The sequence below is a fragment of the Prunus avium genome, chromosome 8 (assembly GCF_965620075.1).
Source record: "Prunus avium chromosome 8, drPruAviu1.hap1.1, whole genome shotgun sequence".
In the NCBI taxonomy this organism is placed as follows: domain Eukaryota; kingdom Viridiplantae; phylum Streptophyta; class Magnoliopsida; order Rosales; family Rosaceae; genus Prunus; species Prunus avium.
Window position 1 is genome coordinate 33,889,168 of NC_142291.1, and position 21,092 is coordinate 33,910,259.

Consider the following 21,092-nt stretch of genomic DNA (forward strand, 5'->3'; position numbering starts at 1 on the left):
GTAATTTAAAAGAAGTTAAAAGCCTTTTTGTTATGTTGTAAATGAGCTTTGAGTGTATTTCTAAAGTCCATTTCATATAGGGATTTTTTTTAATAATTTGGACTCCTATATTGGGTATAATAGTGAATCTCTCTTCTATAAACCACTAATCGCAATCTGACCATTAAAAAACAGTTGAGATATAGAAAACTCCATATGAATGAATAACAGTAAGAAATCCAAAAGTAAAAGCCAGCTAATTGCAAAGCCAAGGAATTGGTCAAAGAAAATTTCACGACAATATATTGTCATTGTGAAGCCTCAGGATATTTGCAAAGTTACAAAGCTCATCCGAACCATCGTCCTTGTTAACTGTTGAGTGCTTTGATAAATCACAAAAATAATATAAAGGGAATGGTTGGTCCAAAAAATGAGCTCTAACAAATCAGACGGAGGAAATAAGTTGATCAAAGAGAACGTAATACTGTACATGGTATGTGAGAGAAATGGTTGGGGGAATGCCACGCAAGGTAAATTCCTTTGCTCATGTTATAATCATCTATGTGCCTTCGATTAGTGATGACCGCGCCTAAGGACAGACAGAAATCCTCCTGATGATTTGCGTTTTTCTTCTCCTTCATCGCCGATCTGTTAAAAAAAAAATGTTTTAGTGTTACCTTTGCTCATTCTATTCGGACATGTTTTCCAAATGACTACGCAAGATATCAATGTCATGCGACAGCACCCAGAAGTTATACCTCTTTGGCTAACGGCTGCAGCATTTCTATGATTTCCGAGAAGTCAGGTCTTAATGCTGGGTCTTGTCGCCAGCATTTCTCAAGCAGCTCAACAAGCTTTGGATGCGTATTCTTTGGGATAGTCGGCCGTAAGCCCTGGAAAACCATGTCATTGAACCATGTCACTAATAATACATTGTTTGCAACAACGTAGATGCATCACTCAAAGCAGAATATGCCTTTGGTTGGAATGGAGAATACTGTACCTTCTGGACAACTCCAACAGCTGCTTGTAATGGGGTCAAGTATTCATACGGAAGCTGCCAATTGAAACAGACGACAATCTAAACCGAGAGCAAAAAATATAAGAAACAACCGTTATAAAATAATTCTATCAACAAAGCAATACCTTTCCCGTCAGTAACTCCCATAACACAACCCCAAAGCTAAAAACATCAGCCTTGTGATCATATGGCTTGTGTTCTATAACCTTCAATGCAAAACAACTGTTGTAAGGAAATGAAAAGATAAGAAACCAATTAGAATTTTTCTAATAGGAAAACACAGACAGATTCATGGCAGGAAGTTCGTTAAAGAAAAACTTTTTTTCTTAGGCGTCACTTTGAATCACACTTCTTAAACAGAAAACAAGTATAAAATAATGTTGTGTCGTGGTAAAATGTCAACCACAGGAGCTGTGACCATGAGAAACCGTCCAACATCTGAGACAACCCAGATTAGTCAACTCTCTCTCTCTCTCCAAACATGATTCGACCTTATCAAGACCATAGCATATATATACATATAATAAGTACAGATAAGACAAAACTAAATAGCGGTATGCATGAAAACAATTTCAGTCAACTTTAAGGCTGAAAGTACGTACCTCTGGAGCCATCCACCGATATGTCCCAGTTTCTGCTGTCATTACTCCGGATTGAGATTTTACTCTGGCAACCCCAAAATCAGCAACCTTAACAACCTGTAAGAGGAAGCATATATCAGGGAGGGTTTAAAAACGAAAATTTATTTATCTCTAGCATTACCTGCACCTAAATTACACAGAATTGTTTTATTCACATTACTAAAATATGAAGGGGTCTCTTACTTCATTTTCATCCATCAAGAGATTGGCAGCTTTTAAATCCCTGTGGATTATGTTATTCTGGTGCAAGTAGGTCATTCCCTTGGAAACATCAATTGCTACCTTGAGCAAGGCTGGGAGCTTAAAAACACCCTTTTGTTTATGCAAGTAGTCATACACACTTCCACCAGACATATACTCTGTAATAAGACAAAAATAAATCATAAAAATGGAAACTAGGGAATAAGTATTTGATATAACAAAGCATCAACTATGATTTTTATTTCAATTACCAAAATAAAATCATTGGAATTACCTGTCACAATGCACAAGCTTGGAGGCTTGGTACATGCACCAATGAATTGTACAACATTCTTATGTCGAACTTTCCTACAAGTTTAAAAAAAAACTTTGTTAAATGAAAAGAATTATAGTAGATTTTAAACCCTCCCAATTTTTCTATTACAAGAAAATAAAACTGGGAAGTGAAGATCACTATGTTACATAACAATCACTAACATGATAACATCTAAAAGAATGTTGAGTTGAGGCGTGAAATCTAATGACCTTAAATTTTTAAATATTTTTAAGTTATTACATTTCTCATGATTTCCAACAGTTGTACAGAACTTCTCTATTCATGTGTCCTAGACCACAACATCTTGGTTTTCTTTAGAAACTGCCATTACAAGAAAATAATGGACAAAAATTACTGCTCTTGAAAATTTACACTGACACCACTTCCAGCCTAATATCTTGTGAACAAGTCAAACCCGAGCCCTAGATAATGCTTATGTGGCAATTGACTTTGGGCAATATTCCCAGGTCAGTTAAAATGAAAATAATGTGCCAGTAGGTCAATATTAATTGACATACCTCATAATATAGACTTCCTGGGCAAAGTCTTTATGCATATCTGAATTTACACACTCAGGCTTGAGGACTTTAATGGCCACTTCTTGAGTACAGTATGTACCTTTATATCTGATCAAAAATCCAAAAAGTAAGTCAATTGCCACTCAAAACTGCACGCTTAGCTGGGTGACAAAAAAAAGAAGGGAAAACAGATCCAAGCAGTAAATAAGCATCATATACTGCGAACTTACAAATCACCACAGGATCCAGATGCAACTTTGTTACCAAACGTCAACTGTCTAGGATCAATCTCCCATACATCAGTCCCATCATTGGGTATTGTGAGATGAGTAGGTTCAGATTTGACCCTTATTTGATCATGCTCGCTACTAGAAGATGATGATCGATGAGTTGGCGGCCACGGACTCTGCATAGAAACCCAAAGTTTCAATTATAGTAATGCATTTCTGATCGCATTGCATTTTGATTATCAAATGGGGAAAAAGAGGGAAGCACGATATAGTTCTGCTCAGTTAATGAAAAACTGAAAGAAAATTATACCAATTGGACATTACTTGCTCCCAATTTGATAATTAAAAAAAATTGAAAAAAAGAAGAAAAGAATAAGTAACAAAGAATCACCTCAATCTTCAAAACTTCCTTTTCCAATGCAGTCTTAAGCTGCTCTGTTTCCTGTTTCAACACCAAGTCAGCCGCTTAGTTGCTTGTTGTAAATAAGATAAAATGCTTTTTGCAGACAGTTTGAAAAGCCAAAGTTGTAATACATCCTCTCAATAAAACACTCAATTGAACCAAAATCATGTTTACCATCTTAAGCAAACATATGCTTCACAAAATCCAAGCCAACGTGAAAAATATAATATAATATAAGAGAGTGTGGCTTTATTTTCAATCCCATGCTTTACAAAATTGTTGGAACTTTGGCAGTCATTTTATTTGAATAGTTAAACATATATACGTGAGTATCTACCTCATAAGGCCAGCCATCAACAACAAAGACATCCAAGGAGTAACCATCTAATGTGGAAAAAGCATGCGCTTCTTGGATGTTCAGCCCAATCTCCGCAAGCAATGAAGTCAACTGCCAAAATTATTATAAGAGCAATGACCATGAAGAATATCAGATACTTTGATGTATGAGAGATAAAAAGTTCAAAGTTGAACTACATATTTCATGTGTATGAAGACAATATCAGGTTCAAATTAGGTGAGTATTTTATGTTTAGAGATCAGTAATTTGCAAAGTCTCCAAACTCGAAGTGTGTTTATTGTCAAAAGCTTAGTTCAGACACACAGATACAAAAAATCTTTTGAAGATTACTTGGTTTTAATTTCAAAGAAAGACCCATCAAATACCTGACTGAGTAGTTTTGGCTTGTCGTCTGTTGAGAAAGTGATTTCATGCATGGGCCTGCATCATTGTCAATCAAAATTAAGACAAATCACAACTTATTTGCACTGAGCCACTTCGCTTCACTAGTGACACTAGAAATCACTGGCATAAAAATACAGTTTATTTACTAATGTTCAGGTTCAGTTAACATTTCAATGGGGAAAAATGAAAATCAAAGCTTTGCATAGATAAGTAAACTTAATCTAGCTAGCATTTGGATAAGTGGTGACATGCAGTATATCAAGCATGTCAGAAACTTCATTTGTGGAACCAAATATCAAGTAAGTCCATGGCTAACATCAACAAAATGGCCAATATGCAACCAATTTAAAGGATACATAATTCAAATAATTATCACACTTAATGAAGATGCATTTCAAGAGCCTATGATACACTCTTAAGTAAAAACTAGGAGAGATAAATGTTTTTTTCAAAATCTAAGAGCCAAACTGAAACTCTTTCCAAAAGAGAAATGCAGTGAAAATATATTCCCTAGAGACTGAAATGGCTATTTACCGAGTCAACTCTGTGCTGCCATGCATAGAATGTTCGCCATCCTCATCATTAGCTGTATTTGCTTCAAGTGCAAGGGCTTCGAGGTTAGGAGATGAGCCAAACGCTGGAGGAGGATGTATACTGACATTTGAAAAGCCAACTAGAGTTGTCAGTAATGTTTAACCACAACCAGGCAGTGGGATGAACAGAAAAAAGAAGGTAAACAACTTTATTCGCAGACTATTTGTGTGAAATATTTGGGAACTGCATTTGTAAATTTGGATAAATTTAGGAAACCAAATAAGAGTACCTTTGTCTGCTAGATAACTTTGAACTTTGGGCAGCATCTTTACCTATAGAATCTGAATGGATAGAATCAGCTGTATTCCCATCTGGGGTGGGATGAACCTACACAAAATTGTGATTCCCAGAATGCATGAGGACATGTATCAAAGTTTAAGAATGGTAAATGGGAAATAAATTTCTATACAATTAATTTACCTAAAGAACTAAAGGGAAAAGGAAGAAATTATGAAGGAAAATTCCAGCAGAACATGGGATTTAAGACTTTGTTTCAGTGGTGATTTTTCAGTGACTCATTGATAATTTGTAATCTTACAAATCTAGACTTTCAGGAGTGGCAAATTTTCCAAACAACATGTAAAGAAAGGATGTGGTTCATATATAAATAACCTGTGTTCAAATGGGAGCTACTAGCATAGCTAATCTGACCAGTCTTGACTCTTGGAACATGAACAGACTAAAAGGAGTGTGATGCAGATTGCATTGAAGGTAACAACTAATACCATCCTCCAGTCTCGACTCGAGGATTTTTTTTTGGAAACGAATCTTACTCAAGGGCAAACATTATTAAGGTCATGGAACACATTATACCGCGGCTAGGACTCCTTAACACAATACTGACAACTTTGAATGTGACATAATAAACATTTTGATTTAATACGCTAGGCCTGATCCAAATCCAATTTCTAAACTTAATCAAGAAAAGATACACTAAATCTGTGATGACAATAACGATGCACCAGCCACAGAAATGACAAGAAATAACACGCCAGCACTCAAGGATCAAGAAAATCTTCAACATTGGAAACAACGGTTAGCAAGTCAGATGTGTAGTAGTCAATGATCTAACCTGTACAAGCCGGACTTCAATCGCTGGTTTATGAGCAGGATCATGAGCCAAATGCAGTAATCTTTTGTGCATAAGCACATCTTCTGCCCTCTCCACATTCACATCCAATGCGTACCTGAAATTGCGCAAGTACAAGCCAGTGCCTCAACTCATCAAAACTCGTTTCTAATTCTACAAAATAATAAAAAGAGAGTACTGAAACGATTAACATTTTAAAGCCTGCTTGTGAGAAATAATGAAATAGAGTCACAAAAACTGATCCAGTTCTATTAAACCTCTAATATTTCAAATAAAAGTAGAATAATGTGTTTGAGAATTGCTAAATCTGCTTCATTCTACTCTGTTTGGCTTGACAGAAACTTAGGTCATAACGTGAAGCACAAGATCACTACCAAACCAAGACATACAAGAACAAACAGAAATTGAAGGAAAAAAGAATTTACATATCCTAGATTCAGAAGCTAATCTTCAATTAACAGATTCAAAATCAACAAAAACGTTATGAAAAAATAATAATTAAAATACTAGCTATAGTGACACACACACACACACATATACATATAGATATACATGCACATAATATTACCCAAAAATAAAATAAAATGGAATAGTATGAAAATATGAGGACTAAAAGAGCGAAAGGTACCGAGTGGGGAGGCGATTGAAGTGAGCCCAAAGTTCATCGTCGAAGCCAGGTCGAATAGCTTCGTCGTTGTTGGAGTTCTTGAGGCGACGAAGAACCTCATTGTAGACCTCAAGCTTCTGCCTCTGCTGCCGAGACTGAGCCGGAGACGACGTGTCGTACGCTCTACTGCCACAGCTCTCGCTGTTGTCCTCCGTCACCATTTGCCGCAAACACGACGGAATTTGAAGTGCCGGAGAAGCAAGGGAAAAAAATGGCGAGAAGAGAGGGAAAAAGCGGAGGAGGAGGAGAAGATCGTCGGTAGGTTGCTTTTACGTGAAACGACGAGCAGCGTTTATATGGTGAACGCGGATTTGAGAGTGAGGGTTGAATAATAAAATCACAGCAAAAAATTTATAAAAAAATTTATAAAATTTAAAAAAATCATTTTATATGATGACAGTGAGAGAGGAGGCTCAATCTCTTTTAACGGCGTAGTGCGCACCATTGGCGCTGTGAATCATGCCGAGGTGGATCCTCTACATTTCTACCCAAGCTGAGCCACTTTGCAAATTCTGCTTATTATTTTATTTTTTGGAGGTAGCAAATTACTTGATTAACATGAGAAAAAAAAATCCAATGTGATGCCGCTCCATCAATTATAGTGATCCTTCACCCTTTTTCTTCTCATAACATATTTTATTAACTGATACGGATTTGGCCGATAATTTAGATTATCACTTATATTTTAAAATATATATATTTTATTAAAAAAAAAATTTCTTCCCACATAAGCGATATTAGAGATAGAAGAAACGGGCACAAGTTATCGGGTGGAGGATAACTACTATTAGCCTACCAGCCCCTTGCTGCAGTCTTGATTTATAGTGTTGATTAATTTTTGGGATATGTTTAAATTTAATTAATTAATTAATTAATTTCTATGAATCCCTGACGACAAAGCCACGTTCCCTCTGGCCAATGAGACGTCTCTGAATTCGCTCCCTCTCCTCCTCTCCACTCACCTTTCTCTCACAATTACCAAAAGCAGACACAGAGTAGCATATTCTGGGGTGCCCACTGATTCGGATAAGCTCGTAGCACAAAGACCATTATGCCCCTCCCTTATTAATTTAGTTTTATATATTGGCCTCCGGTGTATGATCAATGGACCCCCATCCAGAGACAAGGCCAAAATTTGACTCCTAATTGTTTGGAGCAGCACTGGACCACTAGCCATGCACCGAGGGTACAAGTGTAATTTTATTGTCGAGGGGGTATCTTGATGATCAAGTAAAAAAAAACAGACTTTGATGCTTCTGCTGCTGAGAAAGCGGTTGGGTTTAATATGAATGAATTCATAAGAAAAACGTGAGGGGCAGATAGGTAATTAAAGGGGTTCAGTGAGATATACCTATCAGTTTGTGTTTGTTGATTGCTGTTTGATGCGGGCATCTGAGGTGGAGAATTAACACAAGTAAATATATTGATAGGAAAATGTGTCATGTATTTTTGTTGCATGGAAGAAGAAATTTAAGAAGAAAAAAAATATTGCCAATTTTATGAGGTAAAAAACTTTATATACTGAGAATCTAATTCAACATCATCAATGGTTGCTTTTGGTATAATTCTGCCATTTGGCTTCACACAGGCCACTAGATCATTTTATATATAGGACCACCATTTTCTTCTGTCTATTATCTCCAGCAAATTATCTATTTACCCTAAATTATGTTTACTTTCATCCCTAACCACAACTCATCCGTTAATTCTTCAACATTGGGTTTGGACCTCCACTTAATCACCCAAGTTCGAGTTCATAAGCAGTGAAAATTGTTCTATGAAGACTCACTTTCGCTACGGCTCGGTGTTGTATACAACAACTAAAATTTCCCCTTTCTCAATGCATAACATAATATTTTTCATGGGTAGTCATCTGTTTTGCCTTATGAAGTATATCGATAGTGTTAATTTCCGTCCTAAATTATACGAACTAGTCAATCTACCCACCGGCATATTCCTAATACTTCCATCGAATATGCTGTAAAATAAAGTCATGTGTGGTGACTCGTCACTAATTCAGTTCACATAACTTAGCTGGTGAAATAAAAAAAATTTAGCCCATGACTGAAGATGAATTTTGCATTATTTTAGGGCTATATTTGGCCTATGACCCATAACTGGAGATAGTCTAAGAATATAAGTCACCATCATCAATGGTTGCTTTTGATATAATTCTGCCATTTGGCTTCACACAGGCCACTAGATCATTTTATATATAGGACCACCATTTCCTTCTGTCTTTTATCTCCGACAAATTATTTATTTACCCTAAACTATGTTTCCTTTCACTCCTAATTAACCACAACTCATCGGCTATTCTTCAACATTCAATTCGAACCTCCACTTAATCACTCAGGTTTGAGTTCATAAGCAGTGACAATTGTTCTATAAAGACTCGCTTTCGCCACGACTCTGTGTTGTATACAACAACTAAGATTTTCCCTTTCTCAATGCATTACATAATATTTTTCATGGGTAATCATCTGTTTTCCCCTGTGAACTATATCGATAGTGTTAATTTCCCTCCTAAAGTAAACAAACTAGTCAATCTACCCACCAGCATATTCCTAATACTTCCATCGAATATGTTGTCAAATAAAGTCATGTATGATGACTCGTCACTTATTTAGGTGAAATAAAATATTTATGTAGTACCAATCAACTAGCACGAGCTCAGGGTACTATTGTCTAGAAAGAAGAGGGAAGCACCATTGTATTGTATAGTACAACAAGTCGTGGTTGAAGAGTTAAACCCTAGTTGTTTAATAGTCTCCAAGTTGATAGCCCATAATCCCATAAGCTAAACATGCAAATTGTGGATTAGGGTTGAAATAAAATATTAATTCAACCAAATGACCAGAAAATATGATGTAATTAAGCTAGCTGGACATGATGATGACATGGGCAACCATGTTGAAAATTTCAAGAGTCAATTTTTAAGTAACAGCTGCATGAAAATACATTTTGATTAAATGAATAAACAAACAATACGTTCCTAGATCACGAAGATACTCAAAAATTTAAAAATATTATCCTCCCTAATTAAAAGATTAGACTGGAATTAACCAATCACGTGGGATGAGGAAACCCGGCATCGTACCATCACGTGGCGCGCGGGGAGGACACGAGGAAGCTGTTGACCTGCAGGAGCGAGTAGAGGATCCGCATCCCGCCAAAGGGAATAAACCGCCAGGTTGGGGTTTGGTGGATCCAGCAGCGTGGGAGATGAGCCTCTATGAGCCACGTGGAGCCACGTGGAGGGAGGTGATTGGGGGAGGGGGAAAAGCGACCTTTGGAGGCGGTGAAGGGGCAAATTAAGCAGCCAACTAGGAAAAAGAGGATGAGGATTGAGGGGTGCCAGCGAGGCGGCGAGCGGTCGGCGATGGAATAGAAGGTGGGGACAAGCGAAGTGCGAGTCTTCCGAGTCCAAAGTCCAACACTCCAAACCATGTTTATAGGTAAGGTTAATAAAATATTACTTATTAAATCTTATCCATACCCAGCTTTGTTTTTGCCTGTTTGGTGTTTGTCTAATGTCTACTATACATGACTATAAATGGATTGATCTTGGGGGTTGATGAAGAAGGGCAAATTGGGCAATTGGAAATTTAAAAAGTTTCGAATTTTGATAACATCAGTTGTTGATGAGCACTTACATCAACGGTCGAAAATCACATAGTACGGTGGATAATTTATTTACAATACATCAACGGTTGAATTAGTATTTGTTCAACTTCACGCAAATGAATGACTAATCATAACATACCTCAAAATATATTTTACTGCTTGTCTTCTATAAAGAAAGGCATAACACTAAAATAAATTCATCATTGAGGACTTTTATTGGGAGTTGATGAGAATTAGGGCAAATTTGTTAGAGTTCTGATAACATCAGTTGTTCAAGGGTGCAACTAGTACCCCAAATGAATTTAGGGGCCACGTACATCAATGATCAAGAATCACATAATCCATTGGATAATTTATACTCACTGCATCAATGGTTCTAGCTCCACTCACTCACCTGAATGACTGATCATAGCATACCTCAAAATATATTTTATTGCTGGTCCAGAGAGAAAGGCATGATACTAAAATAAACTCATCATTGAGTTAAGGTTGGCTGTGGGTCCAAGATGTCCTTGAAGGAGCTGTCCAACGTTAACTTGTGGAGGTGTGGATAAGATTATACAGGACCATTGCACCTCAATGACAAATTATTATGGTCCACTTCTGAAATCAGTCACATGCATTGTATGCATTGTGAATAAGAGCCACTATTTTAGTGGTTTAGAGCAATTGCTCTTTATTGGGTTCGAGTTCTAACATCCGTATAATGTGTGTGTATTAAGTATATTATCGTCCCTTTTAATAAAAAAGACCCTAAAAAAAATAAAATAAAAAATGTTTGTTAGACTTTGATAGTCAATCTCAATACAAACAAATTCAGTGATGAGTAACAAATTTGCTATTGACGAGAGGATCAATTTAGCAGTTAGAAAAGTGTTTGTATTGAACACGAATTCAATTGATGAATCCAATTTAGCATACCTCAAAACTTGTATTTCCCAATTGATGAATCGTTCTATTTTGATAATTCGTGAATATAACGTGTCAAATTATATGGCAAATTCGTATTCCATATACACAGACGCATCCAATGTTGTTTAATAATTATTATTTGAATTATATAAGAGAGAGAGATATATATATATATATTTTTTTCGTGCACAAGATTAGGGTTTAGGGTGGAAGACAATTGAAAACAAAATAAGCGAAACAAAACAAAACAAAGATTCAAAGAACATGATATTAATTCTGTGATTAATTACGTTCTTAATGACTAGTTGCAAAATTAGAGGAGTTGGCACATTCAATGAACCTAGACAAATTTATCACTGTCCATTGAATGAGGACATATTTCCTCTTTGAAGCCAACCCCTTCCTTCACCCTTTTCTTTTTTCCTACAGATTTGATGCATTCCGCATTACAATTTGCAAAAATTAATGCAACAAGTTACATTGGTGTTACCTAATTTCAAGAATTAATATATCAATAAAGGAAATTATAACAAAGAACAAAAAACAAAAAAACCATTGTTGTCACACTCCTTATGCAATCATGCATATATATGCCTGATTCAGTATACGTTGGTATTAGAAGTTATACAAAAGAAGGAAGAGAGAGAATAGAGTAGAAACGAGACAAATATTGTTGGCTTAAAAGCGTAAATGAGTGGAGTTGATAATTTTAGTGGCAGAACATTTTATGTTTATATTCGTGAAAAAGTTCGAACATAACCATTTTCATTTTTTGGTAAAAAATGAAATGATCATGGAAAAAATTATGGGTCGAGAAAGTGGGAATTTTTCACTCGTTTAGAATGATGAGGCATGCATGTTCCAAAGACTCATTCCTGATTGATTTATTTACTTAGAAGTTGCCATTTTAAGGCACACATGACAAGTATTTTATAAGAGTCATGCTAGGGAGACCAACTTGTGTACCAACTCTCTAATAGAGCGTGAGACCCATTGTATTGGTGGGCTCCACCTCTATTAGAGAGTTGGTACACAAGTTGGTATCCCAAGTTGGTCTCCCTAATATTTTCCATTTTATAATCCTTCAGCTAAGAAAAATGGGATCAGACCGCCATATATTTCAAAGTCTCTCTTTGGTATTTAAATTTTCCCCTTGTAAGTCGTCTCATTTTAAATGTGTAAAATAAATGTGTCACTCTACCAAAATAAAATATAAACATAGCACTCGGATATGACTTTCATGTAGAAAAAAGAGTTTTTTTTTTTTGGGCTTAAGCCCAAGAAAATACATGAGTCAGGAATAGTCGAAGTACTCTACTACTACCACAAGCCATCGTGAGTCCATTTTATTTTTCATTTTTCATTTTTCATTTCATTTGAATTCTAGAATTTATAGATGTAGCACTTAACTATTTGAAAGGAAAAATGTGGAGGGTGTATAAATGTACAAACTTAATTATTTCATTTGTTAAAAATATTAAAGGCAGCTCACTTCTAGAAAGAGAAAAAGAAAACATTCACGAACTTTTATGGTATGCTTACTTACTTCAAATGAGAGAAGTTATAAAGCCGAAAGTCAATAATACGAGAGAGATTGGATTATGGGATACGAACTTTTATGACATGCTTACTTCAAATAAGAGAAATCATAAAGCTGGAAGCCAATAATATGGGAGAGACATTGGATTATGGGATATAATGTGAAACTCACATACTTTTTGCTTCCGTATCTAAGAAATCAGCATATTTTCACCACCTACCATTGTGCTTGCTGACTTATCCAAACTCAGCAGATCAACCGGTCTTATTGTAAATCATTACACATAGATAAGGAAGTGGATTAGCCAGACACCGTCACTAGAGGCATCAAACCTCAGGTCTTGGATATACCTCTACGAAAAGAGTCCACCGACAAAACCTCTAAAACATTGGCAATGAGTCATATAAAAAGCAAGTGATACATGGTGAAACAAATTTATTATACAATTAAGGGAAAATACAATTTCCAATTTATCCAAAATAGTTACAATACAAAGATCAAGAGGTCCACAAGATCACAGATTTGGAGTAAAATCATACAATCCAACTTGCTAAACTCTAATCAATGGTCCATGATACATTTCAAGTTTCTTCATAACACAACAATATACACAAGAAAATCACAAGCATATTGCATACAGGCACATAGCAGGAATTTAAACGGCGGATTACTCCATTGCTTCTGCATTATCTTCTGCATTCACCATTTCTTCGTCGGCATTCTCATCCTCGCCGTCTAGAAGCCAACGTTCAAACTCGTCCATCTCATCATAGTCATGCATGTAAAAATCATCCGAGTTATCCCATTCCTCGACTCCCAGCTCCTCGCCACGGCGGGACACACGCAAGAACGGTCTGCTTCGAGCTAAAGCATCTACCATATCTCTATTTACACTGCCTGTAACTCCTAACCATCTCAGCCTTGGAAAATATGGTTTCTTCAGCCACCGGAATGAAAGCGGAGTAATGCCACCACAATTAAACAGATCCAACAACCGCAGGCTGTTACCATGCCACCTCTCCTCGTCAACCACCATTGAGGCTAATGCCATTACCGAAGTGTCACCTATTAGTGGGCATTGTCGCATTCGTAGTTCAAGTATTGGAACCCTACTTTTTGCCAGTAATAGAACTGCATTGTCGGAGAGATTAGGAAGATTGGACAGGTCCAGTTCTTGCAACTCCAAATTAGAAGAGCCATCAAATAGAGCAGAGATGCATTTATCTGTAAGTTTCTTGCACCCTCTAACAGACAATGAAATTAGAGAACTTATAACCCCTGGTCTCAAATATGATAATCCTACATCACTAATATCAGAGCCATCCAATAATAACGCCTTCAATTTAGGAAGAGTGCTTATGGCTTGGAGGGCTTCATCCCCGAGGTTTCTGCAATCTCTCAAATCAAGAACTTTTAGATCCTTATTAGAAGCCAAACTAGTAACTGCATGGTTGGTCAAAAGAGTACACCGTCTCAAGCTAACATGTGTTAAAGACAGGGAAGTTGCAGAAATGTCATGAAAAACCAAATCTGTTAACTGAGTCCCATGAGACACCCTAAGCTTGTATAACTTGGAGCAAGAATGCAAGATGGTTTTGAAACCTGTGTCAGTAACACGACAAAAGCCACCTAGAAATATGCTTTCCATGGTTTTACACTTGTCAGCCATTAAGAGGAGGCCAAGATCATTTACTCTTCTAAAATAGGTAGAGAAGAACTCCTGGGTCCGGACCAATGAGAGATGCTTCAGTTTGCCATGCTGATTAATCTGTTGGAGGCCAGAGTTTGTGAGGTCTGATGTAACTCCTGGTTCGCTCATGGGTGCATCTCGAAGATCCAAATGGGTCAGGGAGTTGAGACCTTTAGAAATTTTTCCAACCATAGTGTCAGTTATATAGTCGACCGAAAGACACAATTTATGGATGTTTGGCAATATGGAAGGCTGAATACAATTTGGTGACTTATGGAATCCAAAGTTCGGGCTAAACAGTTCAGCCACCATTACTGATGGAATGTAGCCAATCTCAAGAGAAGTGAGTTTCTCCGAAGCCAAAGCCCAAACTCGAGAATTGTTATGACCAGCAGAAAATGAGACATCAAACATCAAGTTCAGTGCCTACCAAAAATTATCACACACGCATTAGATGAAACATATCAAATAATTATGATATCCCAAAACCAGAATGCTTTATGGGTAAATTTCAATTAAGGAAACATATATTAAGCATCTAATGTTAAAGTGCACACGAGTTTTCCGCCTCATCATTTCTAGGGAAACTTAGGTATAACAAACCATTCAATTATTCATCCAGATGACCAAGGAGGAATGAAATCATATTAACAAACTCAACATTTGACACCCCATTAGGTACAAACTTAGCATCTTTTGTATCTTCAAAAAAAGGCAATGATGTTCTTAACTTATTTGAGCAGAAGAATTAGAACTTCAGCTACGTGAAATATGAAAGGGCGAAATATTTGGTCATGTATCATTATTTAACAACCAGCACCATGTTACTTAAAATCCTTATTATTAGACATTTCGTTATTATCATCATTTAACTGAGCCTTACTTCTAACTCATGGCAACCTCTGAGCAACTCCTCCAAATCAGAAAACTGAATATCCTGCCCTCTATTTTCAGCCACTGACCCCAAGCAGAGAGACCTGAAGGGAATTCATATACCCAAAAGCCAATAACAACAGCTTTTTCACTTTCCACAATCAAAAAACACCAGCAATACATATAAGCAGCAGAACCAAACCAAACCAACCTTAAATCCTTGCATCGGCCTCCGATCTCCGAAAGCAATTTTCCAGTAAATTCATCGCAATTGAGCATACAAAGCTCGTGCAGCGAAGGCTGAAGCAAAATCTGTATGGCTGAATCGTCTAGCCGGCCACAGTTGACCTTCATGCTCTTTAGCCAGGGGTTAGGAGGCAGCAGAGGCCTCAACAAATCCATGGAAGGCGCGATTTCCTAACCCCCAAAGCAAAAAGTAACCATTTTTGAGAAAATAGCAAACAAAAACAAACCAATTTACAATCTTTTGTGAAAACCCAGAAATGAAAATTGAAAGACTTACGAGGAGGTGGAAGGAGGGGATGAAGGAGAGGATTTGAGAAGCGCAGGCTTTGAAGGCGGTGCAAGTGGAAGCGACGGAGCAGATGGAGGCCACGTCGAGATTTGTCATGATGGTGGCGAGTAGGGCCGAGGGCAGATGATCCAGGCTCTCCATTGAGCTACTGCTGCTTTCGCTCTTCCCCTCCGCCATTTTTTTGCTCAGTCTTCTTCTTCTTCGTGAATTTTGTGGAATCTGGGTTTCGTGTTACCGTCCACGACACTGCAACTGTAAGCTTGCATCTGAAGCCAATCCAACGGTGTTAGTTTATTGATCAAAGCACGAGGAAATGTGTATATTGGGTTCTGGTTCTTTGTAGCCCACAAGCCACCATCTCCAAAGCCCAAACCCTTTAAAAAGGGAACGACACTCTTTTTAGTGTTGTAACATTAACACTATTGCCATCAATAGTTATAGGGAGCTGATTTCTCCACTCATCTTTAGTCTATTTACACTCCATTGTATGTTATAGTAAAAAGTATTAAAAGACAAAATGGATGATCCCAGTCATTTTCATCCCCTAGTTGGAGTAATTCTCTTAGCAGGCATACGATGGCGCAAGTTGGTCGGTGTAGGATTCATCATATCTACTGTGAGAAAAACTGTGTTGCAGATTGCTTGGCTAATGGGAGCTCTAATGGAGATCTGGGCTTTTGTACTTAGGTAATTATATAATGTGATTATTGATTTTTATTTGTTATATGTTCTACTAAGAGGTTATTTTTGTTATATTAATGTGTATTTGCTATGTGTGAATTGAGTTTTTAATTTGCAAAATGTGTGATTAGTAATATGATCATTATATGCGATTTACATAAACCATTCCTTAATGATTTGTTGATTCATCAACTCCCATATATAATATTTTGAGAACAAATTACCCAAATTGGCAAATAGCAAAGATAAAAGAAAAATGAAGTTTCCAAGTGAATTTTGCATCCCACAAATCTCAGCTCCCATCTCAAACAACCCCCAAAAATCTCAGCTTCCAGCTTCCCACAACTTGGAACTTCAGCTCACCTAAATTTAACATTCACTGACTGTAAAACCCCTATCATCTTCTAGCAATATGTAAAAGAGCTTGCTTACACAAGTTTAGAGAAAGCATGAAATCATATCAAGGGAATGCTTGCTCTATGCATTGTATATATATATATCTATCAATCAATCATCAACTTGAGTCACTGACAGTAAAACTTCTATCAACAGCATAATCCACAAAGCTGTAAAGTGGCACCACAGCATCACCATACTTCTCAAACCCATCCAATTCCTGCTTAGCTTTGGCTCTAAGCTGCTCTGCCACCTCCATAGCCTTCTCAACCCCATAAGCTCTCACATAGCTGAAGCCCTTCTTCTTCTTCCGCTCATCCTCATCCGCACCATTCATTTTGTCCTCCAAAATATCATCAACCACCCGATACAAAACCCCAACAGCTCTGCCATACCTCCTCAGTCTATCCACCTCATCGTCTTCAGCACCACCTAGCAATCCTCCACAAACAGCAGAACACTGACTCATCTCCCCAAACTTCTTCTCCTGCGCGAATTCAATGGCATCCGGCCCGCCTTCCAGGTCGAGGAACTGCCCTGCCGCCATGCCCGTGGATCCCACGGTGCGGGCAATCTCTGTGATCACGCGCAGGAGGCGTGGCTCGGGCACGAGGCTGGAAGGCGTGTTTGCCACAATGTGCTGAAACCCCAATGGAAACAGAGCATCACCAGCTAGAATTGCCAGGTCGTCGCCATAGACTGTATGGTTCGAGGGCTGGCCCCGGCGTGATGGGTCGTCATCCATGCATGGAAGATCATCGTGAATGAGTGAAGCTGCGTGTACCTGTCAATTGTCATTCAAAGCAAATAAAGCACTTTCCTTTCTCAATATTCCAAGCACAAAATAAATACCCATGTTGAAAGCTAAGCAAAAATGTGCTCAATAAGCACGACCCAAATTGCCAAACAGGGCACAAAGCAAGAATACAGATTTTTCTAAAAACCCAAGCTGGGTTCCGAGCTAAGAATCCAATTTATGCAATAATATTCATATAACCCAAACAGGGTTCTTTACAATTCAGTCTAATTAGTCCCTGTATAGCAAAAGGTGGAAGAAATTACGAACCATTTCAAGAGCACAGGCTGTGGGGAAGGCAGCTAGGCGGTTGCCGCCGAAGAGCTCACAAGCAGCGACGCACATGACCGGTGAGGCTCGCTTGGCTCCTTCGGCGAGCACAGAGTATCGCATGGATTCATAGATCTGATCTGGGTACCGAACCGGGACGGCTTCGTGAAGCTTCTGATTGATATCGGCTATCAGGGTCGTCCAGTAGGTTTTCAAATCGAACTGGGTCAAGCTCGGTGGGGTCGAAACGGACGGCGCTGATGAAGAAGAAGAGCATCGGATTGGGAAAGTAAGCTTCTTTGGGAGGTAGAGATGAACTGGAGTTGAAACCATTGAGAAAGAAGCCATTTTTAGTCTCTGAAGCTCTCAGCTGGGCTCTGGTAGCGGAAGAAATATGTTTTTTGGGTCAATGGTAGGGGAAGAAAATGGTGGGGGAAGAAGATGAGATTTTGGATATAATTAAGTGCTATAGGAACTAAATATATGTTGGTCCAACTACCCTGCCTCTTCGACCCAAAAAAAAAAAACTACCCTGCCTCATTACAATTGGTTCTTTATAATTCATTGTGTCCAAATTACCCTCGGTAAAACAATTATTTACAGTAACGACCCATCTTAAAGAACCTTCAACACTTCGCCACTTCGCCACTTCGCCACTTTCCTCTTAACTCTCTCCCTCTGATCTCTGTTTCTCTCAAACCAATGGCGTCCGTACGATTCCGTACGCTCCTCCTGGTCTCGGCGGCGTTGAGGGTGATTCTGATCCTCTACGGAGAGTGGCAGGATACCCACATGGAGGTGAGGTACACAGACATTGATTACATGGTCTTCTCCGACGCTGCTTCTCTAATGGCAGCCGGTAAATCCCCATTTGAAAGATCCACTTACAGGTACTCTCCTCTGCTCGCGTTTTTGCTCATACCCAATTCGTTTCTTCACCGCTCTTGGGGCAAGTTCCTCTTCTCAGCTGCAGGTACGTTAATATTTGCTTCATTTTAGCGTTAAATTTTGTGTTTTGGGGTGCATAAACTGCAGAAACATGATTTTGTTTTATGTAAATTTTGTAGATTTGCTTGTGGGTTTGTTTATAAGGACCATATTGAAGCTTCGTGGGGTGCCTGAGAATTTAAGCATGCTTTCTGTGATCGTTTGGCTCTTTAATCCGTTTACCTTTACCATTGGGACTCGTGGGAACTGTGAGCCAATTGTTTGTGCTTTGGTTCTCTGGGTCTTCATATGTCTCATGAACGGTGTAAGTTTCTTTCTTTGTATAGATTTGTATTTTTATTTTGGCAATAAACACATCCCAAAAAACTATACAGTGGCTGGACACTCACAAGACTCATGTCATGTACACCACTTCACCTACATGCTGTTGATGTCAGTCATTAAGTGAATCTTATCTTCGGATTATCTTAATATGGATCAAATTTAATGCTTTTTGCTAGAATGGAATTATGGGATACTTGTATAAATCTTAGCACAGATTATCAGAAGTGAAGGACTATAGGATTGTTTGAGGTTCTTTTATATTTATTTCTATTCAGTGAGAGTTATCGGTTGCGTTATGTATCGAACTAGCATTCTCTTGGATTTTCTGTAATGATTGTCTGACCTTCTCTCAGTTCGTTCTCTCTTGAGGCGACCATGTTAGACATCTACAACCATAGCAGTGTCTTTTTTGGATAATAACATTTATGATCTCAATATTACTCATCTTCATCCTATTAAAAATTATTGCTTTGCATTTAGCGAGTACGATCTTTCTTGGAAAAACCAAGTAGGCATAGCATTCCACTAAGTATGGTACTCAAACTATTTATTTAGGAATGATTGTTATGCTTTCCCCCATAACTGTCTAACTCCATATGGAAAATTTTCTCTCATAACAGGACGTGTGTTACAAGCTGCATTTTGGTACGGGCTTGTTGTCCACTTCAGAATCTACCCCATTATCTATGCACTTCCTATCCTTGTGATTCTTGATCCGCATGTGTTTCGATCTGGTCAGAAGCCTAGCCTACAATTTTGGGATCCTCGGCAAGAATCACCTCAAAACAGATCTGTTACAAGACTTGCTCAGCTTCTTTGTCCATGGTTTCTTTTGAAAAGTGCATTAACACGAGAAAGGATAGTTTTCTCCTTTATATCTGCAGCCGTATTCTTCCTTTTCACTGGTTTATTCTATCATCTATATGGGTGGGAGTTCTTGTATGAGGCACTGCTGTATCATCTTACCCGTACTGATCCAAGGCATAATTTCTCCATTTATTTTTATCACATCTACCTTCAGTACAACCGTAAACTCTCGATATTGGAGAAGCTTGTCTCATTTTTGCCTCAGTTGATAGTCCAGGTTGTGCTTGTTTTGAGTTTTGCGCAAGACCTTCCATTCTGCTGCTTAGTGCAGACAGTAGCATTTGTGGCATTCAACAAGGTTTTTCTCTTTATTACTATTTTTTCTTCTATAATTTCTGGCTTAGTGAATTAGTTACATATCTGATTCAACATTGTAATTGGGCTCTGCTCCATGTAGCATCCGATGTCGGATTCCTAGTGGTTATTCTCATTGAAAAACTCTGATTCAATGCTGTGCTTTTGAACATAAGGTTTCTAACAAAATTCTGCTCCTAATTACTTCTGCCCATTGTTAACAGGTGATGACGGCACAGTACTTTGTGTGGTTCTTTTGTCTCTTGCCTCTGGTACTCGCTTGGAGCAAGATGAAGCTCAAATGGAAAGGCCTATCATGCATGACATTGTGGGTGGCTGGTCAACTTCATTGGTTGATGTGGGGTTATTTGCTTGAGTTCAAGGGACAGAATGTTTTTCTTCAACTCTGGATGGCAAGCATCTTGTTCTTAGCTGCAAACACATATGTTTTAGTTTCGCTCATCCGTGACCACAGATTTTCTCCAGTTTTTGTATGTTTGGAGAAAACTTCCAAGGGCGGGAAGAAACTTCAGTGATAGAATAATTAGATTGATTTGGAGGTTCACAAATGAGTTGACAATTTGATATATTCTGTTTTCTTTCTTTCCTTTATTCCCACTGTTTTTCGCAATTAGATATGCACAAATTGGCCATTTGTTTTGTGGCTTCGCAGCTCCTTTTTCTTTTCTGTTCGTTTTGGTGATTCCAGAACAAGTTTAGGCCTTTGTGTAAGATGATGATTATAATTGGCTATTTCTTTCCAGAATATATACAGATTACTACGCGACAGAAATAGAGAATCAAATGTCCTCCTCTGTAATTGTGTGATCAACCAAACTTGTTGCTCGTGTAGAAGAATTTTTCATTTCATTTATTCACCCTGATAATTTCGCTCACAGCAAACAAAATTGGGAATTTGCTTCATATCTTTCTACCC

General features: G+C 38.0%; 4 protein-coding genes across 6 annotated transcripts; 1 reads left to right on the forward strand and 3 right to left on the reverse strand.

Annotated features, from left to right (window-relative positions):
• Positions 1 to 255: 255 nt before the first annotated feature.
• On the reverse strand, positions 256 to 6,937 carry LOC110753779 (serine/threonine-protein kinase STY46-like). Of its 3 annotated transcripts, XM_088246014.1 has the most exons (17): positions 6,360 to 6,932; positions 5,718 to 5,828; positions 4,875 to 4,972; positions 4,586 to 4,705; positions 4,033 to 4,087; positions 3,647 to 3,757; positions 3,298 to 3,348; positions 2,907 to 3,082; positions 2,677 to 2,784; positions 2,117 to 2,190; positions 1,825 to 2,000; positions 1,603 to 1,698; positions 1,126 to 1,206; positions 983 to 1,036; positions 738 to 872; positions 546 to 627; positions 256 to 499 (listed from the first exon to the last, which is right to left on the reverse strand). In XM_088246014.1, the coding sequence occupies exons 1-16, from the start codon at positions 6,561 to 6,563 to the stop codon at positions 553 to 555; spliced, it is 1,725 nt and encodes a 574-aa protein (XP_088102140.1). In that variant the 5' UTR covers positions 6,564 to 6,932; the 3' UTR covers positions 256 to 499; positions 546 to 552. The 3 variants fall into 3 exon arrangements, 2 of the variants coding, with proteins under 2 accessions (XP_088102140.1, XP_088102139.1); XM_088246013.1 differs by having other exon boundaries at positions 256 to 627; positions 6,360 to 6,931; XR_015826417.1 differs by lacking the exons at positions 256 to 499; positions 546 to 627 and having other exon boundaries at positions 786 to 872; positions 1,126 to 1,222; positions 6,360 to 6,937.
• Positions 6,938 to 12,899: 5,962 nt separating this feature from the next.
• On the reverse strand, positions 12,900 to 15,915 carry LOC110753804 (F-box/RNI-like superfamily protein). Its single transcript, XM_021954778.2, has 4 exons — positions 15,568 to 15,915; positions 15,256 to 15,461; positions 15,055 to 15,148; positions 12,900 to 14,597 (listed from the first exon to the last, which is right to left on the reverse strand). Exons 1-4 carry the CDS (start codon positions 15,754 to 15,756, stop codon positions 13,149 to 13,151), a joined length of 1,938 nt encoding a protein of 645 aa, XP_021810470.1. The 5' UTR covers positions 15,757 to 15,915; the 3' UTR covers positions 12,900 to 13,148.
• Positions 15,916 to 16,506: 591 nt separating this feature from the next.
• On the reverse strand, positions 16,507 to 18,185 carry GGR (geranylgeranyl reductase). The gene is made up of 2 exons (XM_021954782.2): positions 17,723 to 18,185; positions 16,507 to 17,440 (listed from the first exon to the last, which is right to left on the reverse strand). The coding sequence occupies exons 1-2, from the start codon at positions 18,068 to 18,070 to the stop codon at positions 16,775 to 16,777; spliced, it is 1,014 nt and encodes a 337-aa protein (XP_021810474.1). The 5' UTR covers positions 18,071 to 18,185; the 3' UTR covers positions 16,507 to 16,774.
• A 30-nt stretch (positions 18,186 to 18,215) lies between these two features.
• PNT1 (mannosyltransferase family protein) lies at positions 18,216 to 20,923 on the forward strand. The gene is made up of 4 exons (XM_021954781.2): positions 18,216 to 18,695; positions 18,790 to 18,972; positions 19,615 to 20,159; positions 20,380 to 20,923. Exons 1-4 carry the CDS (start codon positions 18,425 to 18,427, stop codon positions 20,689 to 20,691), a joined length of 1,311 nt encoding a protein of 436 aa, XP_021810473.1. The 5' UTR covers positions 18,216 to 18,424; the 3' UTR covers positions 20,692 to 20,923.
• The last annotated feature ends 169 nt before the right edge of the window (positions 20,924 to 21,092 follow it).